This window comes from Alnus glutinosa, chromosome 1, assembly GCF_958979055.1.
Source record: "Alnus glutinosa chromosome 1, dhAlnGlut1.1, whole genome shotgun sequence".
Taxonomy (NCBI): domain Eukaryota; kingdom Viridiplantae; phylum Streptophyta; class Magnoliopsida; order Fagales; family Betulaceae; genus Alnus; species Alnus glutinosa.
In genome coordinates, this window is record NC_084886.1 from 49974418 (window position 1) to 49994765 (window position 20348).

The window sequence follows — 20348 nt, forward strand, 5'->3', positions numbered from 1 at the left end:
AGTTATTAACAACTCTTCTCTTACCACCGCCCAGCGGCTCACAAATTGCACATGCCGGCTAGTTGTCATCTCTGATGTCCGCCTGCAGTTCCATCATTTATTTCAGTTGGACTGCTTCTAAGGTCAGCAGATGTGTAACTTTAAAGAGCACACTGAGTAGTCAAATAGGTCGCTTCCTAAAGTGCGTATGGAAATATTGTTAGAATAATTTAAAAATAGATTTGGTCTTTTCCCATAGCATCATGTATACATCAAGTATGAGAATGACATACCTCCATTAATTTACAGGACAACGTTTTTAATATTTGCTTAAATTGATCCATCTCATTATCAACCTCAAACAAAACAAAAAGATTAAAATCGCAAGAAAAAAAGGGCAAATACCTCCTTTTTGGCTCTCCTCCTCTCAATTGCTCAGAAAAAAAGTAGGTCGAACATAAGATTCAGAACATATAGTAAACAACGTTCATAAGAAGCGCACATAATGTTGCCCATAAATTAGTTGCTAAGAGATTGACGTTCGACGACTTTTATGTTTGGTTGAAAGATTCTCCGTTTTGGTTGGAGTTGGACTACTTGTATTGGATTTGTGACGTTTTGTTTTAGACTTTAGTTGTAAATACCATTCTCGTCGTTTGACAAAAGGACACGTTATTATCTTTAAGTTTCACACAAATGATAAAAAATTGCTGAGTGCTTCCGATTTTTGGAATATATATATATATATATATATCACCGACCAGAATATAATAGGCCCCAGCAAAACGACCCCGTTTGGCCAACATCCACACCCCCCCCCCCCCCCACGGCCCACGGCCAAAGTCCAAGTCAAACTAGGCGTCTCCAACGGCCCATGGCCTAGCCACCAATTTGAGCTTGTGCCTTACCACGGCCCACGTTCAAAGTCCAAGTCAAATTAGGCGTCCCGTCCCGTCCACAGTAGTCACAGCAAAACGACACCGTTTGTTCTTTTCCACGACATCTTCCTTCCCCAACTAACCGAGAGAAAACCCCATAGCCATTAGCCAGAGGCTCAGAGCTTCCCATCGTCACTTCCGCGAGAAAACGGAAAAAGTAAAAGATCGAAAAAATGGAGCATCCAAGCCACGACTCCCTTCTGAAACACCCGAACTCCATAACCTACGAGTCCCCCTACCCTCTCTACGCCCTGGCCATCTCCCACACCCCCCACCGCGTCGCCGTGGGCAGCTTCCTCGAGACCTTCAACAATCGCGTGGACGTGCTCTCCTTCGACCCCGAAACCCTGTCCCTCAAGCCCCACCTCCCCGCGCTTTCCTTCGACCACCCCTACCCTCCCACCAAGCTCATGTTCCACCCCTCCGCTTCCACCCCCAACCTACTCGCCTCCTCCGGTGACTTCCTCCGCCTCTGGGACCTCCGCGAACACTCCGCCGAGCCCCTCTCCGTCCTCAACAACAGCAAGTCCTCCGAGTTCTGCGCCCCGCTCACCTCCTTCGACTGGAACGACGTCGAGCCCAGGCGCCTTGGGACCTCCAGCATCGACACCACCTGCACCGTCTGGGATGTTGAGCGGTGCGTTGTCGAGACCCAGCTCATCGCCCACGACAAGGAGGTCTACGACATCGCCTGGGGGGAGGCTAGGGTTTTCGCCTCCGTCTCCGCCGACGGGTCCGTCCGGATCTTCGATCTCCGGGACAAGGAGCACTCCACGATCATCTACGAGAGCCCCCATCCTGATACGCCTCTCCTTAGGCTGGCCTGGAACAAGCAGGACCTTAGGTACTGTTAGATCACCTCACCGCTTGTACCAAAAATTAAATTGATAGTAAAAATACGTAGTTAAAAGTTCATAGTCTGGATAACTGCTATAATATCAGGTTAAATTAACAAGCAGGACCAACCTTAGATATCTGGTAAATCACCAGTTATAACCAAAAGTTTAATTTGACAGTAAAGCGTGTAATTAAAAGCTTAAGTCAGGACTAGGACTACCGTTCTAAACTTCTAATATCGCCTTAAATTAGGCTAATTAGCAGTTGTCTTATAAAATTGATCTTATGGGAAGCGGTGAATTTGATAATTTAATTCATATTCCGACAGGTACATGGCAACCATTTTGATGGATAGCAACAAGGTTGTGATTTTGGATATCCGGTCACCGACAATGCCGGTGGCGGAGCTGGAGAGGCATGCAGCAAGCGTGAATGCAATTTCTTGGGCACCCCAGAGTTCCAGGCATATTTGCTCCGCTGGGGATGATACCCAGGCGTTGATTTGGGAGTTGCCGACGGTGGCGGGGCCGAACGGGATTGATCCAATGTCGGTGTACTCGGCGGGGTCGGAGATTAACCAGCTGCAGTGGTCAGCAGCGGTACCTGATTGGATTGCCATTGCGTTTTCCAACAAAATGCAGCTCTTGAAGGTTTGAGGTGCGGTGACATTTCTTGTTATTTATGGTGTTGATATTGGATTGGTGGTGCTTGGCGTTTTGGAATTCAGTGCTAGTATGCTAAGGGGTTGCTTGTTTTAGATGCTTGAATTAGTATGTTTGAATGTGTGCCTGCGCAACCTCATGTGGGTTGAATCAATTTTGTGATGCTATAGAGTAAACACCTGTTTTGGAATGGTTTATAGGAAACAATGAATTTGGTCCCTAACAACTTGGAAGGATGCATTTTGGCCTGAATGTGTGTTTGTTTATGGCACTTCTAGGTGATTGTAGTTTGGAGGAACCCCTCAATTTCTTGGAAAAAGTTGGGAAGACAAACATGTGCTTGAACCTGTTTTCCTCCTTTACAAAGTGACTTTTTCATGATGTATCTGTGAACCACTCCCTACCCTTCTGAGCTCACTTTCCATCTAGTTACTATATCTGTGCTTCTTTTTTTCCTGATCAATAACGCAAAAGGGGGTGTGGGGGTGTGGTACTATATTTGTGCTTAGTTCTGTGTTATTTCTTTTTCTTTTTAAAAACTTCTTATGTTTATCACAATGCTAAATGCTAGCGAGGTGTTATGGTGCTGCGATGTATCAACATGCTAGGCCTGTTAGAGTTCTTTGACTCTGTTTCTTGTAAGAACATATTTTCTCTAAATATGTAGTTTTTTGATGAGTTCTTGACATTTTTCTAGATTTTTCAGGATTCATGGGGACTTTTGGGGATATTGCTGTAATTCAGCTTATACATTATGGTCTTGGGATCCATCTGCATCAAAATTGATAGTGATACGTTCACATTTTAATTTGGCATGACAAACACACCTTTTTTTTTTCTTTCTTTTTTTCTTTTTTTGGTTGGGGGGGGGGGTTTGGGGGAGTTGGAGTCAGACTGAAACTTCTTTTATGTAAATAGTGAGTATTCCCCATTCAATCTGTTCCGCCTAAATGGACGCCGTATTACCATCAACCTGCCAACATCAAAGCTTCATAATGCTATCTGCTGCATTGTTTCTTTTAAAGGTTGATTAGGTTTCCTACTCTTTATTTAAAGTGCTTCTACTCTCTGGTTTTTTGGACATCTGCTTTTGTTTCTTCTTTCATGATTAGCTATCAAGATTTTCTTGTTCTGTTTTCTTATTCTAGCTAGGTGTTTTTTCTTATATACTTCCTGTGTACCAGGGGGTGCCTTATGCTATAAATGATACTTTGATTAATTATCAAAAAAAGGTCTTAATGTGTCATGCCAAAATCATCTGTGCTTGCTGTTAACCATTATTCATGTAAAAGAGTGAATTATCTTTAAAAAGATGTTGTTTCCATTCATTCAAAAGTTGTGTATGTGATATAGCGTTGGAGGTAATTTTTCAGCATTGAGACCTCCTTTCTTGTTAAATGCATGTTATAGTCCTCTATTATTTTAGGCCTGCGAGGTGGCAGACTGAATCCATTTCTAGAGTGATGAACTCATTTGCACGAGGTTATGGTTTTATTGAGCTTACAAGGTGCTGCTGACTGTAATTATAAGGAATAATAAGTTTTCAAACTAATACATCGGACTCATAAGTTTTGATATTTTTAAACACATTTGTTCAGAAAGCTTAAATCAGTGGCTTGATCTGCAATGCCAAATGTGGAATGTTTGTTTTATATTTTCTGTAATGACATGAGCTAGCACTTTCAGGTTTTGAAAATCTTAAGTGTTCATATGACTGGTTTCATAGGTCCAGCTTTGATTTACTAATAAAATTGTCTGATTAGTTTGCCAGTTGGATGAGTAGCCCCCAGAAGCTTTAACTTTGAACTTGCTTCCGTTCATGGACATTACTGAGAATGATTTTACATAATACTCTTACTTTAGCAATGACTTATCCTATATGCTTTCTTTGCTAAATTGGATAAATTTTGGCATCTTCCTTTTATGCAGATTCCTTAATGGTAGCAAGGAAGATTAGCAAACCCTATGGTGTTGCAGTAGGCTTGATATTGTCTTAGACAAACGCTACAGCTAGTGAATGGAAAGAGCTCTTGTGTTACTGGTGAGGCATGTTCTAGTATGCAAGGAACAGATGCAAGTCTCTACTCTAGATCCTTATCTATTGGATATCAGTAGGGTGTAGATGCACTTTTTTGCACATATTTTGGACCTGTGAAAACTAACTAGAGTATGACCGTTTCTACTCAAGATCCTTGTCCATTCTGATTGAATTTTCCATTGCCCTTGGCAGTTTTCGTGCGGTAGTGTTTCTTGGACTATTAACTATGGAGAAAATAATCTTATAATATTCTGCATAGTTTATCGGGAATCAGGAGGGTGGTGGACTGAACTGATGAATGGGACTGGCTTTCATTGTAGTTTTAATATAATACATTGAAAATTGCAAGGCAGCTCTATTTAGAATGTTTGGCCTAGGGCTGGGCACTGCACCCTACGAGCGGAGAACAGCCCTACCCGTCATCGTATCTGCCTCCAGCGGGGTCAGTTTTCACCATCCACATGGGGTGGAATCTGCTCCTTTCTGCCCCCAGTGGACGGGTAATTTCTTATACCCCGCCGGCTTAACCCGTTGGATCTAATACCCCACTTTCCAGATCTAAAATGTAATTCATCAAAACAAAACTTACAACCAAGTTAGTTCTGACACTGAATTTGTCTTATAAAACTAAACTTTTTATTCGCCTGAGGAAGTTGACTGATGATAAGAACGTGTTACGCTACATTTATGAACGCATTTTTATTTAGATTTTGATGAAGTGTTGGTACTTGGTAGGTGCTGCTTTTGGTCTAGGTCTAACCCATATTGGTTCTCCATTTTTTTTTTTTTTTTTTAGAATCTTATTTTCCGTGGCTGTTGGGATCCTTGCCCCTTAGGCTCTGTGGTTGATTATGTGTAATAGAAAAAATGTATATATATATATAATATCGATTTAATTCATAATAATAAGGATAGTGCATGTTGTTCTAACAAAACAATATCATAAATACAAATAGAAATTTCTTCCATCCAAACCTCATTTATGACTTGTTTAGCTGCTATTCTCGCTAAACTATGTGCAACAAAATTTGCATATCGATTAATATGGTCAATCTGCTAGCTATGCATCAAAGAAAACATCCCACATGTCCTCTATTAGCCGTCCATATCTACTCCAAGAGAAGTGCTACACTAATCAAATTATATTTTTTTTTTTTTTCCCAAAAATTGATTTCCTAATGATGTGTCAATTATAGATGAGATTTATTATTTTGAAAAATATGTCACCATTCTATTGATCTACTATTTTGAAAAATGTGTCACCATTTCATGGAATTGTGACACATCATTTGAAAACCACTTTTAGGGATGAAAATTTGAGAAGTAAAACTTTTCTTATATGGGATTGTGATTTTTTATAAATGGATGGTGGAGTGCGTATGTGTGGATGGTGGAGGATATATATATATATATCCCATGATTGTTGGAATCTAGAGATTCATGGCAACAACTCTACGCTTGTGATTCTATTTGCTTTCCTTATTTGACATCAGTAATCGCTGGAGATTCGTGGATGTGTCTCAACATGGACGTAGACGTAGTTCAAGGGGAGGTTCATTTCTATTTATCAAGCCCAATAATCATTGGATTTCGAAAAAGTAAGATTTTTTTTTTTTTTTAATGTTTTGAAGGCATCTAATTGTAATTTTTTAAATAAAAAGTACGATTTTAAATTAAATTACAGAAAATAAATTATTTGGAATTGAGTTTTTAAAAAATTTGGGATTATAAAATGCAGAAAATCGTTAGCAATGTGATTCTTTATTGAAAACGACTTACCATTTATAAATCTAAACTACAATCTTGTCAAACGCTTTATTACATTTTTAAAAATCACATTAAAATTACATATTTAAAAAACCGCTATTTTTAAAGGCCACATATCCAAAACATTGCTACAAATTATATTTTAAAATCAAGAACTACGTACGTACTAGCCAATGCATTCACTTTAATTATAATTAAATCCCATTTAAGATGCTTCTCCTTTGATTTCAAATCATTCAGCCAACTTTTTTTTTTAAAAAAAAAAAAAAAACCATTCAGCCATACAAGTACTTTTTCTATTATTATTATTTTTTTTCTAATTAGACAGTAGCCACACAAGTATTTATCCTCCATTAGTTTTTGCTTTCTTTGCTTAATGGCTTGGCCTTAATTGTGTTAGCACTAAATTTCCGAAGGCGAAGCTTACCACATTAACCTCTCAAAGCCTGTGTCCCAGTGCTTGTAATTAAAGACATTATCGTATTGCTGCTCTCATACGTACCTAGCCTGCGTCTGCTTAGGAAAGTCTTTTCCTTGAGACGCAACGACGATCATCATCAACCTGATCAGGATCGCCCATGTCCTTCTTTGGTGGCCGCCCCTTTCCACCTCATGCATCGGCGAGTCATTAATATTCAAGCAACGACTTCATGTACTTCAATATGCATGCATGGTGACTTTCTCGAAAGAAGAGGAGTCTGATCCCTATATAATTGCCAAGGTGTCTGCTTTGTGTGCATGAACGATCGATGCATGCTGATTAATTTGTTTGCTACCTAGCTAGCTCTCATTGCATTTTTAATGGATTATGCAAATCTCATTTTTAGTTAGAATAGATAAGCGAAATTATAAAAAAGCTCTTCCATTTCATTCATTTGTAAGAAATAATTAAATAACAATTATTTCTTTAACCTAACATGCGCAGCGGAAAATTAAATAGAACAGTTTTAGGCATACCTTCGGCCATTGTTGCTCAAGCACTCCTCCAGAACTTCTAAGAACAAAATTATGAGGTGTCTTCTAACTTATGCCTATTGCTTGGTGGCTGTACTGATGGTGTACACATGCACTCTATTTATAGGCTAGGTTAGGGACCCTCAAAATGGTAAACACCGTATTTGTTTCCTTCCATCAAGGAAACAATATTGTTAATTGATTTTTTTAAATCAATTAACCGATTCCATATTTACGGTAATCTAAATTAACCATAATACCGTATATTTGTTTATTAAAATATAATAAACGATTCCATATTCCATTACGGCAATTTAATTAATTAAATTACCTAACCGTAATACCGTATATACTATTTATTTATTAAATATTAATAAATACTTCTTTATGTGGCATATAGGCCATATATGGAGATAATATCTTACATCATTACCTATTAAAAATGTAAAATAGATTTATTTTGGATTTGTTACTTTTTTTTTTCTTTTTTTCTTTTTTAATATTTCGATCTCGATCTTGGGCCTCTCTCATTCTCTTTTTCTTTTTCTTTTGTTTTTTTTTTTTAACGATTGCTTGTGATTATAATTAATTAGTTGTTATTTTATACTTCTTGACAAAAAAATTTAAAAAAAAAAAAACTCGTATTGGCATTTACAACTTTTTCCAATTTCATTGATGATATTAATTAGTTTAATCGAACTTGGCCACTATAATATAAACAGTTCAATAATTGTAAGTCTTTCTATAGCAGAGTACAAAATAGTAGTAAATTTTAATTTAATGACAGTTAGAAAAATGATTGTTTTAACGAAACGATCATTGTAAAATAAAACTGTTCAAAAAAAATGTTCGTATAAAGAAAAAAAAAGTTTGAAAAAAAAAAGGACAGTTAAAAAAATACCATCTTTAAAAAAGAAATAAAGAAAAAAATAGAAAAAATAAATAAATAAATAATCAGATATATAAAACCTTTTAAAACTTATTAATTAAAATAAATTTTAATTAACTATTTTGCATATAAAAATGCATAAACCTTGGAGAGTGATTATATTTCAAGCAAACAACAAATTAATGATAGTCGAGTTTTTGAACAACAACTTGATTAAAGTCATGAGAGGAATATGTTTGTTCTTTTTCTTTGATTATTTATTTATATATACATAAATAGATTTGTTTTGAAGTGATCACCACGCGGCGCGCACTCCTGCACGGGGCACGGGCTACACGAGTGTTCAAAACTATCACACGTGCACATTATAAAATCAACGCCTACTTGCAGTTGCTGTGGTCCACTTGATCAAGTGCATTGACTTTTTAAATATTTATAAATAAAAAATCCTGCATGTTCAATGCTTAATTCTGCCGATCTCCTACCATTTCAAATCACTCGCGAGTCAAGACTCAGCCACACTGCTTCTCCTTCATTTTTTTGCCTTCTTTGATTCATGGGCACGATGGCCCTGTCTTAATACGCTAATGATCTCTCAAAACCTTGTAAAAGACATTTTCATACATCTGCTCTCGTACCTGCAGCCTCCGATGAGGAAAGCGATCTTTTACTTCCGACGTGACAAGGATGATTTTGATTTTCAGGCGGCGCCGCCCGAGGAATATCGGCCATCTCCTTCACTGGTGCCTGTCCCTTCCCACCTCGCCGGCGAATCAATCAAGACGCAACTTCCGATAGTTCGGTACGGTGACTCCCTCGAAAGAAGGGGCGGAGGTTTTGTAGGCAAGGACTCGGTGGTCTGTGTGGTGTGCATGAATAACATGGAGTCAGGCGACGAGGTTAGAGAGCTTTGCAACTGTTGTCATGTTTTTCACAAGGAGTGCTTAGATGTTTGGATTGGTAAGGGCCAGGTGACATGTCCTTTGTGTAGATCCAAGCTATCGCCGATCCAACGGGAGGAGCTTGCACTGGGGGTGGATCCATGGAGAAGGGAGAGGATGGTTTACTTGTTTGGTGAGGACTATGTTATGGATACTCGTTGATTTTGATGTCTTTCTTATTTAAAATCATAGATAATATCTGATTTAATCAATCATTTGATTTAGAGTAATATTATTTAGTAATCATATAACTACTGCCTAACACGTTTGGTTGTAAACTTGATTCTATAGGATTTACTTCATCAAATTTATAATTGTATTTGCAGTTATCCCGAACCACAAAGGTAGACCCCTTTTTTTTTTTTTAATAACAAAAAAAAGGGTATTATCAGTTAGCTAAAATATACAATTGTTTCGTGTCAATGCACCTACCTCACAAGAAAGAGAAGATGAAATATTTTTAATAATTTTTTTAAAGTTTTATTAATTTTTAATTAATTTTTAAAGATTTTAATTTTTTTTAATTTTTTTATTTTTTATATTGTATCACATGGCAGACCATTAAATATTGGACAGAAAAATAAACGGAGATATCAAGTCTGTCTTTTTCCAAAACCCAGTACCCACTACAAAAAAAAAAAAAAAAATTGCAATTTGCCACATGCACTTCGCTACGTGTACGGACACAGTACACGTGGCGAACAGTTTGCAACGTGTAATTGGACACGTGTGCGGCGCGTGTTAGATCCGGCCGTAACTAAATGCATTTTTTGCCGCGTGTATTTCAGTACACGCGGCAATTTGTTTTTTAAAAAAAAAAATAATTTTTTTTTTATTTAATTTTTTAAAAAATTATCGATTGTATTTTTAATTTAATTCTTTTTTTTAGAGAAAAAAAAATTAATAACTGAAAAAGAAAAAAAAGAAAAAAGAAAACCACACGTGTGGTTTTTCTGAACGAGCAAGTTCAGTAGAGAGAGAGCGAGCGAGAGACGTTGGGAAGGCCGAAGGGAAGGCCGGCCACGCAGTGGACGGGGAGCTGGCCGGTGGTGCAGTACTGACGGAGAGAGAGAGAGAGAGAGAGAGAGAGAGAGAGAGAGAGAGAGAGAGAGAGAGAGAGAGAGCGAGAGTCGGGAAGGTCGAAGGGAAGGCCGGCCACGCGGTGGTCGGGGAGCTGACCGGTGGTGCAGTACTGACGGAGAGAGAGATACACAGAGAGAGAGAGAGAGAGAGAGTCGGGAAGGCCGGAGGGAAGGCTAGCCACGCGGCCGTCGGGGAGCTGGCCGGTGGTGCAGTACTGATGGAGAGAGAGAGAGAGAGAGAGAGAGAGAGAGCGAGCGAGCGAGAGACGTCGGGAAGGCCGGACGGAAGGCCGGCCACGTGGTGGTCGGGGAGCTGGCTGGTGGTGTAGTACTGACGAAGAGAGAGAGAGAGAGAACGCGTACAGTATTTAACGAATTTTTTTTTTTCTTTTCAAATATTTAAATATAATATATATATATATATATATATATATATATATATATATATATATATATATATATATATATATATATATATATATATATATATATATATATATATAACTTTGAAATGCATAATACTATAGATAAAATCTCTTTTTTAATGGTACTATAATTCTTTTGAGCTGAATTCCAAAAACCTGAATGGAAATGAACAATTTGTTCAGGTTGGTTGGAATGAACTTGCTGCTTAAGAATACCACCGTACCCAATGTCGGAGGCATCAGTTTCAACGATTTTGAAAGGCTCAATAGTAGGAATGCCAAGACAAGGTAATGTCTGGACATGGATCTTAACTTCTTTGATAACTGAGGTATGGTCAGCAGTCCATGGAGGAGGATTCTTTTGGAGTCTATCAAACAAAGGCTTGCATTTTTTACGGAGGTTTTGATAGAGTGTGGACAGAGTGATGGTGAGCATAAAAGAAGATAGTAATGTGCATAATAATCTGCATATCAAAATCTGAATACAAAACAATAGAGTATTCAAGGATCATGAAAGAACTTAAAAGTAATACTTAGATTCAAAATAACTTGAATGTAAAACTTACAAATGAACTTAGGCCAGAATGCAACTGGCGATTACAAGCTTAAACTTAGAATCACTGGAATGAAACATTACAAGTGTTTGGCTTTTGAGAGGTTCAGGTAGGTTTACAAGAACTGGTTCTCACTTCAAATAAGCTCTGCCTTGAACTTCAGACTTCTGCTCCTTAAATAGACTTCAGGAGGGCTTAGGGCTGGGATCACGAGATGCCAGCATGCTTAGTGTTATCAGGCGTGTATCAAAAGCAGATTCCTTCTACTTTTACTTCAGGTAACTCGCACCGAAAGTGGGGTAAAACTTTTGGTGAATAGTGAAAAAGTCACTATTCATGAATAGTACCATGTCGGGTGGCCGACCGAGTACTGTTTTCCTTTGTCTTTTAGTGCCAACGGGGCAACTTTAGGAGTCCAAGTCCAAATCTGTGATATCATAGGGATCTTGGGCATCTTGGAAGAGATCAAAGTTGTAATGATGCTGAACAGAAGACTCTGCAGTAGAGGATTCTTCTTCTTCATCACCATCTTCAGCCTCTATAAGCTGTTGCATGAGCTTAAGAGCAACTTGCTTGATTTTAGAGGGCTTCTTCCCTTTTCAAGAGGTAGAGGATTCTGGCTTAGGAGAAACAGGCTCAACTTGAGTATCTGAAACATGAGTTACAGAGTCTTGGATTTCTAGAGGCTTTTTTGGAAACTCATTTTTTAGACGGGATTGAACCAAGGAGAACTTGAATTCAACCCACCTATTTTTTATCAATAGTGTACAAAACCTTAATAAAATTTGTTTTTATTAATATATATTTGATAAAAACAATTGGCCACGTGTAGTCGTGTATTAAATACACGCGGCCACTTTTTTTTCTTATACCACCAGCCATGTGTCTCCATTACACGTGGCCAATTGGCCGCGTGTTTACAGTAACCGCTACAGTAGACACGCGGCCAGTTGCACCTTTTTTTGTAGTGACTTATGATGTGAATTGAAATTGAAGTACCAAAAAATAAAATTCTAACTATTTTTTTTTTTTTTTAGGCTTGTATGACCGTCATTATTATGTTATATGCATTTGTAGATCTTTTGTACATCATTTTTCTAAATCAATTATTGGATCCGTAAGATCTACATGTGGATCATTATAAGTCATATAAATCCAATAGTTAATTTTGAAAAATGATGTACAAAAAATGTATAAGAGATGTACAATAATCATTTATCTTTTGAAGATACATTTCGTGAACTTTTTGAAAAAAGTAAGTAATTCAACATGTACATTAAGTATCCATCAAGTGTCCATAAAAAAAATGAGGTTGCTTTTAAAATCACAATTGGACGTATAATTGATCAAATAATGATTTTAAAAGCCACCTCGTTTTTTGATTGACACTTTAATATAGATGTAGAATTACTCTTTTGAAAGCCAATAAAAAGCGACCAGACATTAGAGTTAAATCTGTGAGTAATTCTACATGTACATTAAGTATCCATAAAAAAAAAAATGATGTGGCATTTAAAATCACCATTGGGTATGTGATTGATCAAATGATGATTTTAATCAAATGGTAATTTTAAAAACCACCTCATTTTCTGATGGACATTTAATGAATACTTAATGTACTATTAAAATTACTTTAAATCTATTGCTGAATACTTGGATTGCCAAAAACTTTGGTGTTGCCATAATATCAAAAATAACATATTAATAAGGGTTTTCAAAACTTTTGAGGTTGCCATGGACCCAAACTTAAACGTAGTTTCGCCCCTATGGTCAGGGATCATGGCTGGTAGCGATCCAATAAAAAAGTAAAATAATACGAACTGTGATATATGCACCACAAGTGCACAATCCCAATATACATGTGGGTCTCACCCCAATGTGTTCTGAAGTTGTGCACTTGTTGTATTTTTACCATTTCCCACATAATACACCCCTTTCATCGTACGAAGGGATGCATGCAACAAGCTACAACAAATAAATCACAACGAATCCAAACTTTTTTTATTTTTTCCTTTTTTTTTTTTTTAACAAAAGGGTCGGTGAAATATGATGGCGCGGCTAAGCAACAACCACGAGGCACAAGCCTGCTTGTCCATCTCACTGAGGCCAGGCAACGCATCGTTTATTAAGTGACGTAGAGTTCGATTAATTTTTCAATGGAAATTATATGGATATATTGTCTTTATTTTTAGCAATAATCAAAATATTATTTGTAATATATATTATTTATAAAAGGTATGCAGATGTGGTTAACCGCACCTACGTATCTTGGAAACCGCTATCCGTGTTCATCTGTGCAAATAGTGAACCAGACAGATACAAATGTGGGCAGTTAAAGGTTAGATTGCACAACCCCTCGTGCATACAAGGCATAATAGTATGCTTGACCATAAGTAAGAAGTGAAATGCTAGAGAAGCTTTTAGTCGTTGAGAAATTACGTCTCAATGTCAAGTTTGATAAAAAGGGTTGATTTATTAAATCTTTTGAACATATGTTTTATTAAGTAAGACTAAGAAAAATGCTTTTGAGTACAATAAATAAAGTTTACCTCAAGTAATGTGCTGAGAATTTATTATTAAATATTAAATTCATAAAATTGGGTTTTGAGGGCATATAATTATAAGGAATAAATGTATGCGGTTGACCTAAATTATAAATCACTAATTATGGTATAAAAAATAATTCAGAAGTTTTCGGATAGGCTAAAATAACAATTTTATCACTGCAGTCCAATTTTGTCCAAATATTTAATATATTCCGTTAGTATATTACGTCATTACTAATAAAATAATATTTGACACGTTTCACTCTTTAAAAGAAAAAAAAAAAAATTAATAATAATAATATTATGACCACTAGACCATGACCCCCCAAATGACCGATTAGCAAAAGAAGCAGAACAAAAGGAATAGGGAAAAGTACACATAACTCCCTCAAACTACCACATTATTGTCAATGTACCCCTCAAACTACCAATTGTGTCAATCTCCCCCCTTAAACTACCAGAAAATGTCAATGTCCCCCTAATGACAAAAATGTCCTTCATAAAATTATTAAAATAAAATAAAAACTAAAAAAAAATTATTAAAAGAATATAAAATAACAAAAATTTATTCCAAAAAAATAAAAAATTAAAACTGTTTATTATTTTTATTTTTTTAAAAAAATAATTTTCAGTTTTTTTTTTCTTTAAAAAAAATTGTTCTTTTTTCTTTTTTTAATTTAATAAAAACAGGGTTTTTTTTTTCATTTGTTTTATTTTTAAAAAATAAATAAATAAATTTCAGTTATTTTTTGTTTTTTCGTTTTTTTTTCTTTAAAAAAAATTGTTCTTTTTCGGTTTTTAATTTAATAAAAACTGTTTTTTTTTCATTTGTTTATTTAAAAAAATAATAATAAATTTCAGTTTTTTTTTTGTTTTTTTTTGTTTTTTTTCGTTTTTTTTTTTTTTAAAAAATTGTTCTTTTTCTTTTTTTAATTTAATAAAAACTGGTTTTTCTTTTTTTTTTTTTTTCATTTGTTTTTTTTTTAAAAAAATAAATTTCAGTTATTTTTTGTTTGCTTTTTTTTAAAAAAAAAATAAAAATAAAAAATTTGTTCTTTTTTTTTTATTTGTTTTTGTTTTTTTTAAATTTTTTTTAAAATATTTCTTTTTTAGTTTTTTTATTGTTTTTTTTAAGTTTTTTAGTTTTAGTTTTAATTTTTTGAATTTATGAGGATATTTTTGTCTTATTTAAAAAAAATTAGGATTATTTTTGTCTTTTTGTTGGTTTTAGGAGGGACATTGACACAATTGATAGTTAAGGAGGTACATTAACAACTGCGTGGTAGTTTGAGGGGTTATGTGTACTTTTCCGAAAGGAATATAAAGAGAATATAATCTGATCCAACATCCTCTTTCCCAGAAAACCCCCTTCTCCCATCCTCTACCTCTACCTCTCCTCTCAATTCTTCGCGTTCTCAGTAATGGAAGTGAGTCGTCTCATCCCACACCAAAACCCGTTTCTGCAGCTAATAAGCCATCACAACCCAGCCCCCACCAATTAGAGCCGTCCTTGACATGTCACCACCATTACCACCACTTCAACCAATCACAAACCGCCACATCACCACCCTCCCCGATCTCTTCCTCACAGCCATCTCCATCTGCTGCTTCCTCTTCCCCTCAAAGTCTTTCCCTTTCCATTTCCCTTTCCCTTCCCGCTCTCGCCGATCCCTCAAAATCTCCACCATGTCCCTGCCACCCCAAACCCTCAAAACCCACCATAGCAATAGCTTCACCACCCCCCAGTCCCTCTCCGAATGGCTGAAGCCCCGCTTGCCCTCCGACTCATTCGCCGCCTGGGGCGTCAAACCGGGCACCAAGAACGTCCACAACCTCTGGCTCGAGCTGGCCGAGGGCGAGACCTCGCTCGCCGATTCCATCCCTCCGATTCGCACGGTTCAAGTCGTTACTGTCCGAATTATCGACAAACACAATCGGGTCCTCATCGAGGCCCGACAGGAACTATCAGATGGTAGTTGGCGAGACCGGAACCGGCCCTTATCGGAGAAGATGAAGCCGAACGAGACGACCGAAGCGGCTGTATATCGGGCGGTGAGGGAAGAGCTCGGTCAGATAATCAAAGGGTCGGTGGGCGATTCCGAGAATGAGAGCGTTGTCAGGATCGTTCCGGGGTCGTACCGGAAGAAATTGGAGGAGAGGAACTCGGCGTCGTATCCCGGTTTGCCCGCGTGTTACGTGTTGCATTCGGTGGACGCGGTGGTTGAGGGCTTGCCGGAGGGGGAGTTTTGCACGGAGGAGGAGGAGAATCGGGAATGCGAGGAGAATCGGAGGGCAGTGGCCTGCGAGGCAGTGTCGGTGAAGAAGCATTATTGGGAATGGGTTAGTGCCGATTCGACAAAATCTTGATGTTGGTTTGTTGAGTTGAGTCGATTTGTTGAAGTTCATGGCATGAAAATTTTTGGGTCTTGTGTTGTTTTTCATCTTTTGTTTATGTTTGACATTATAAGATTATGTTTCTTGTGGTTGATCATGATGATGATAATGTATATAGGAAAGATTAGTAATACATTTTATAGGACGGGGAAGTGCTCGCCTTTGGATTATGTGATTGTGGTAGTTGCTTAAGTTATACAACTTAATTGCTTCAATTTTTAACTCCATGTTCTCTTTCAATTTTGGTCACAAAGATTCTTTGTTATGTGTTCTTTGACAATTAAATATTTGAAAATCTAGAAGTGAATGCTTCATTGAGTCTTGTTTATGAGTGATTATTAGGAAGTTATGGCTTAAGTGCTGATGTAGGTAAATTTTGGGGAGAAGTTTTCAAGTGGTGGTAGAGTGATGGTTGCAGGAAAATGTTGGCAGTGGCCAATGCTGGGGATAGGGTGCAAGTGCAAGGGTAGGATGACAGATGTGAACTGTTAATATAGCAGCTCAACACCTAGAAGATTAGAGTAGTGGAAAGGAGAAAGTAGTGTGAAGTGGTATAATAACTTTTGTATATTTAGTTTCTATTAGGTTTTAGAGTTGGCAAAGTCAGTGTCAAAACAAGATGAGTTGTAAGGTTTAAGTATAGGGTTTGATTCGGTGGAAATTTGGTGATGGAATTGAAAGATTGAAGATATAATTCGAATGAGATGAATCTGGTTTGAACGAGAATGTGCATCAAGTTTTTTACAAAGTTCCAGAATGCATTGATTGCAATCATAGTCGCATACAGTTTGAACACAATCTTAAAGGCACTCCAATAAACCTTGATTGTAGCCTTATTCGACGCCCAACCTTAGCCGACTTAGCCTAAAAACATCAGTTTTCTCCAAATCCATAAAGCCTCATAAGTCACAATTTTCATAAGCTGGAGAGACTATTTTTCATTCTTCTTGAAGAAGTTTCTAAAAACCTTTGAGCCTTAAACAATTTACTCCTTTTCCTTGATTTTCATCATTAAAACCACATAAAAGCCTACAGCCACCAGAGTTTTGGGTTGAAGCGAACGATGGTCGTTTGTGAAGGTGTTCCATATAGGTTTTGGAGCCAATGCGATGGGAGGTGAATGAATCATTTTCCGGGATTACAAATCGAGTCTTGAGAGTCACAAAGGTTTTATAAGTAAGATCAATATGTGACACAAGTTTTTGGATACCTTTGGGGTTGGCTAGCCTCCAGAGTAATTTTACTTTTGAAGAGTTCTTTAAAAGGTTTTTCCTCTTCATCACCAAATATCTGTATCTCATTTATTTTCTGCTTATTCTGATTGTGGTGACTATAACTGTGGTGATTGGATTGATGATTGTTTTGTTTGGTAAAATGGGTCTTTAACAACTTGGGGTCTAAATCAAAATTTTCAGCTTCTATGCTTTTTAATTTGATGGAGATAGATATCCTTCATTTTAAAACTGTAAGATAATATCAAATAAAAGATCCAAAGCTGCAATAACAGAATTGGATGTAATAAATTAATTTTATGGTGAGCAGAACAACCTTCCAAGCCTGTCGGCTTTTCAACTGTAAGTTATGAATTTGATGAATATCCCAATCTTTAAGACATAGTTTGTTCATGAGGTCTTTAAACCCTTTATGGCTTAATGCTTCATGATTATAATAGTTTCCTGTTTTCTGTGTGCCAATCTTGATTAGAGATCCCAAAGTATATTTACTGGCTAATGGCATCTAGATTATGGTGCAAACTGCAAGTGCTTAGAAGACCAGCTTAGAAGACCAGATAACCCTCTCCTATGAAGCTCTGGTACCCTTGCAGAGCATTTTCATTGGCATTCTATGATGCTTCTGGTTTTGGTAAAATTGATTTATGATCATCTTCCATCCATTAGTTGACTACCATATTATCTTGGGTAACACAACCTTGACTTGGTGTTTCTCTAAATGCCCGCAAAAGTGTCTATATTGAAACTCTTACTATCAGCCATAATTGTACTATCTCTTACAAGTTAAAAGCACTAATTGTCCCTTGAAAAACCTTCCAATTCCTCCAATACTATCCATTGCTAATCCCACAAGCTATAAATGTACTCTCTTTTAAGTTAAACACACTCATTTTTCCTTGAAAACCTCCCAATAAGAAATGGTTGTTCATTACCCGGAGTTAGTCCTACCTAATTGATGTCTTGGGATGAGTGGCTTTGTTCATTACCCGGAGTTAGTCCTACCTAATTGATGTCTTGGGATGAGTGGCTTGGATATGATCTTACCATTCATCTTCTTTACTCAAGGAGTGGCTATTCTAAAGAGTCAAGACTCAAAACCGCAGTTGTGCTTGACAGCTTACACTTTACCATTACACCAAACAATAGCCCCTCTTGAAACCTCCCAATACCATATCCAAATTGTCTCTGCTAAAGAAAAATGGAAACCATGGCTTTCATAGATAAAGACCACTTCAACAGGTGTTCGAGATTCATGATCCCACTCTCGGCCTGGTGTCTTCTCTCTACCCTTAACACCCTAAGCTGTACAATGTCCTACATCAACTATTTACTGAAGATTTTGTATGCCCTCCTTAAAATTTGATCTCCTGTAATGCAAATTATATGTTAAAACTCAGCAGTTTTCCATATTCTAGGACATGTAGTGAAAAGAAACTCTTCATCTCAAACCATTCCTCACCTGTATCTTTCACTATTTAGAGGATATAGCTTATGTGGTTTATGGAACGATGGAGGTACGATATTATCAGACAACCAGTGGCCTCTCAGCCCATGGCTTACCATTTGTTCATGTTTCAAGTTTCTTAACATTAGCAAACCGTGCTTATATATTTGTGCTATTGGGGTGATTTGTTTTTCTCCTAGTTTTTTTTGTTTCATTGTAGATGGGTATGAAAAGGCAAGTTGTCTAGTGTTGGACACGCGACTTCTTGTCCTTATGCGTCTGACGAAGTAAATTTTTCAACATTGGAACTGTCATTGTCATAAACCATAGCCTTGCACTTATTCTTGTCCCTAAGCCAAATTGACAGGCAAATGTTGTTTGATATCTAAAGCACGAGAAAGATGGATAGTCTTTTTTACTGTAGTTCATTTGTTGGCTTCTTTCAGTTCAATATACTAGTTAGGGTCGGCAATTTTTGACACGACTCACGAACCCGGCACGAAAACAACACGAAAAATTCGGGTTTGGGTTTTTTTTTAGCATTATCGGGTTCGGGTCATAATCAAGTCAGCCCGATTATGACCCGGTTACTTAAAAAATAAAAAATAAAAAATAAATAGAAGATGAAAATGAAATCGTGAATCGGTGAATCAGAATTACTGAATTAGAAATTAGTGAGACACTGAGACTTGAGAACAAAACCCTAGCTGCAACAGACTACAGACCCGCACCGCCGCACCGCAGTACCGCTGTTACCGCATCACGGCCGCATCGCAGTATTGCCGCACACCCTTCAGGCTTCATCACTTTTGAACTCTTCAGTGCCCGAATCAATGGAAAATGGAATCACCACTTGACGGTCTTCACCGAATCACCATCACTGTTCACCCAGCCTGGAAAGAAGTAATACCCACTGGCCACTTCGATCTCGTCTCTCTGCCCTCTGCTTCTCCTCTCCGGCTCTCCCCCTGGTATACCTTGATGCTCACTCAAACAAAAACATGTATATACATATGGGTTTTGATTGATTTTTTGAATTATTTGATATAGCCCATGGATCATTGATCAGTCTGTAATTGTGAAAGTCTTCTAAGTTTGAATGTATAGCTGGGGCCCAAGGATTATCTGCAATGTCCATTTGGATATATGTATATGTGTCGGGTCGTGTTGGGCCGTGTCGGGTTAACAGGTTACTCGATTACTAGTCGTTTATATCGGGTCGGGTTCCAACCCAATTAATAATCGGCTCAGGTTTGTGTCGGACCCGTTAAAGTGGTCGGGTCAGTCGGGTTGACTCGAACCCGACTGTGAACCCGAATTGCCGAGCCTTTACTAGCAGAGAAGTTTTACATACATGGCTTGAAGTCTTCACTGTAACGTAAATGCTTTACAACCTTGTATGAACTTGTATCTAGTTATGCTTTTGTGGGCCAAGTTTATGTTGAAAATTACTTTATAGACAAATCTCTTTTGAGGAATTGGCGTTACTTGTCCAAGGAGGACTTTGTTATTGGCTTGTGGGCCGTGCTGGAAATTTCGTTGTTGTTACTCAATCTAAATAGTGGGGTTTTCCCAGTTGGTTAGTGCGGTTTGGGTGATGTAGGGGTGTAATCGAAGACAGAAAATTCAAAATTAGACTACCATTTCATAATTAAGCAGCTTGCTA

The 20348-nt window shown here is 37.3% G+C and overlaps 3 protein-coding genes across 3 annotated transcripts; all 3 read left to right on the forward strand.

The window, feature by feature from the left end:
• The first annotated feature begins 991 nt into the window (after positions 1-991).
• On the forward strand, positions 992-4626 carry LOC133856582 (protein TRANSPARENT TESTA GLABRA 1). Its single transcript, XM_062291643.1, has 3 exons — positions 992-1761; positions 2083-2411; positions 4346-4626. Exons 1-2 carry the CDS (start codon positions 1091-1093, stop codon positions 2408-2410), a joined length of 999 nt encoding a protein of 332 aa, XP_062147627.1. The 5' UTR covers positions 992-1090; the 3' UTR covers position 2411; positions 4346-4626.
• Positions 4627-8548: 3922 nt separating this feature from the next.
• On the forward strand, positions 8549-9308 carry LOC133861602 (RING-H2 finger protein ATL39-like). Its single transcript, XM_062297393.1, has one exon. It carries the CDS (start codon positions 8652-8654, stop codon positions 9165-9167), a length of 516 nt encoding a protein of 171 aa, XP_062153377.1. The 5' UTR covers positions 8549-8651; the 3' UTR covers positions 9168-9308.
• Positions 9309-14946: 5638 nt separating this feature from the next.
• LOC133856591 (uncharacterized) lies at positions 14947-16228 on the forward strand. The gene has a single exon (XM_062291655.1). The coding sequence runs from the start codon at positions 15128-15130 to the stop codon at positions 15977-15979; it is 852 nt and encodes a 283-aa protein (XP_062147639.1). The 5' UTR covers positions 14947-15127; the 3' UTR covers positions 15980-16228.
• The last annotated feature ends 4120 nt before the right edge of the window (positions 16229-20348 follow it).

Excerpts from the sequence above, each read along its gene's own strand:
- LOC133861602 (XM_062297393.1), top strand. The coding sequence starts at position 8,652 with ATGATCTCTCAAAACCTTGTAAAAGACATTTTCATACATCTGCTCTCG.
- LOC133856582 (XM_062291643.1), top strand. The coding sequence starts at position 1,091 with ATGGAGCATCCAAGCCACGACTCCCTTCTGAAACACCCGAACTCCATA. Across the intron at positions 1,762-2,082 it reads TGGAACAAGCAGGACCTTAG|GTACATGGCAACCATTTTGA; the intron begins GTACTGTTAGAT and ends ATATTCCGACAG.
- LOC133856591 (XM_062291655.1), top strand. The coding sequence starts at position 15,128 with ATGTCACCACCATTACCACCACTTCAACCAATCACAAACCGCCACATC.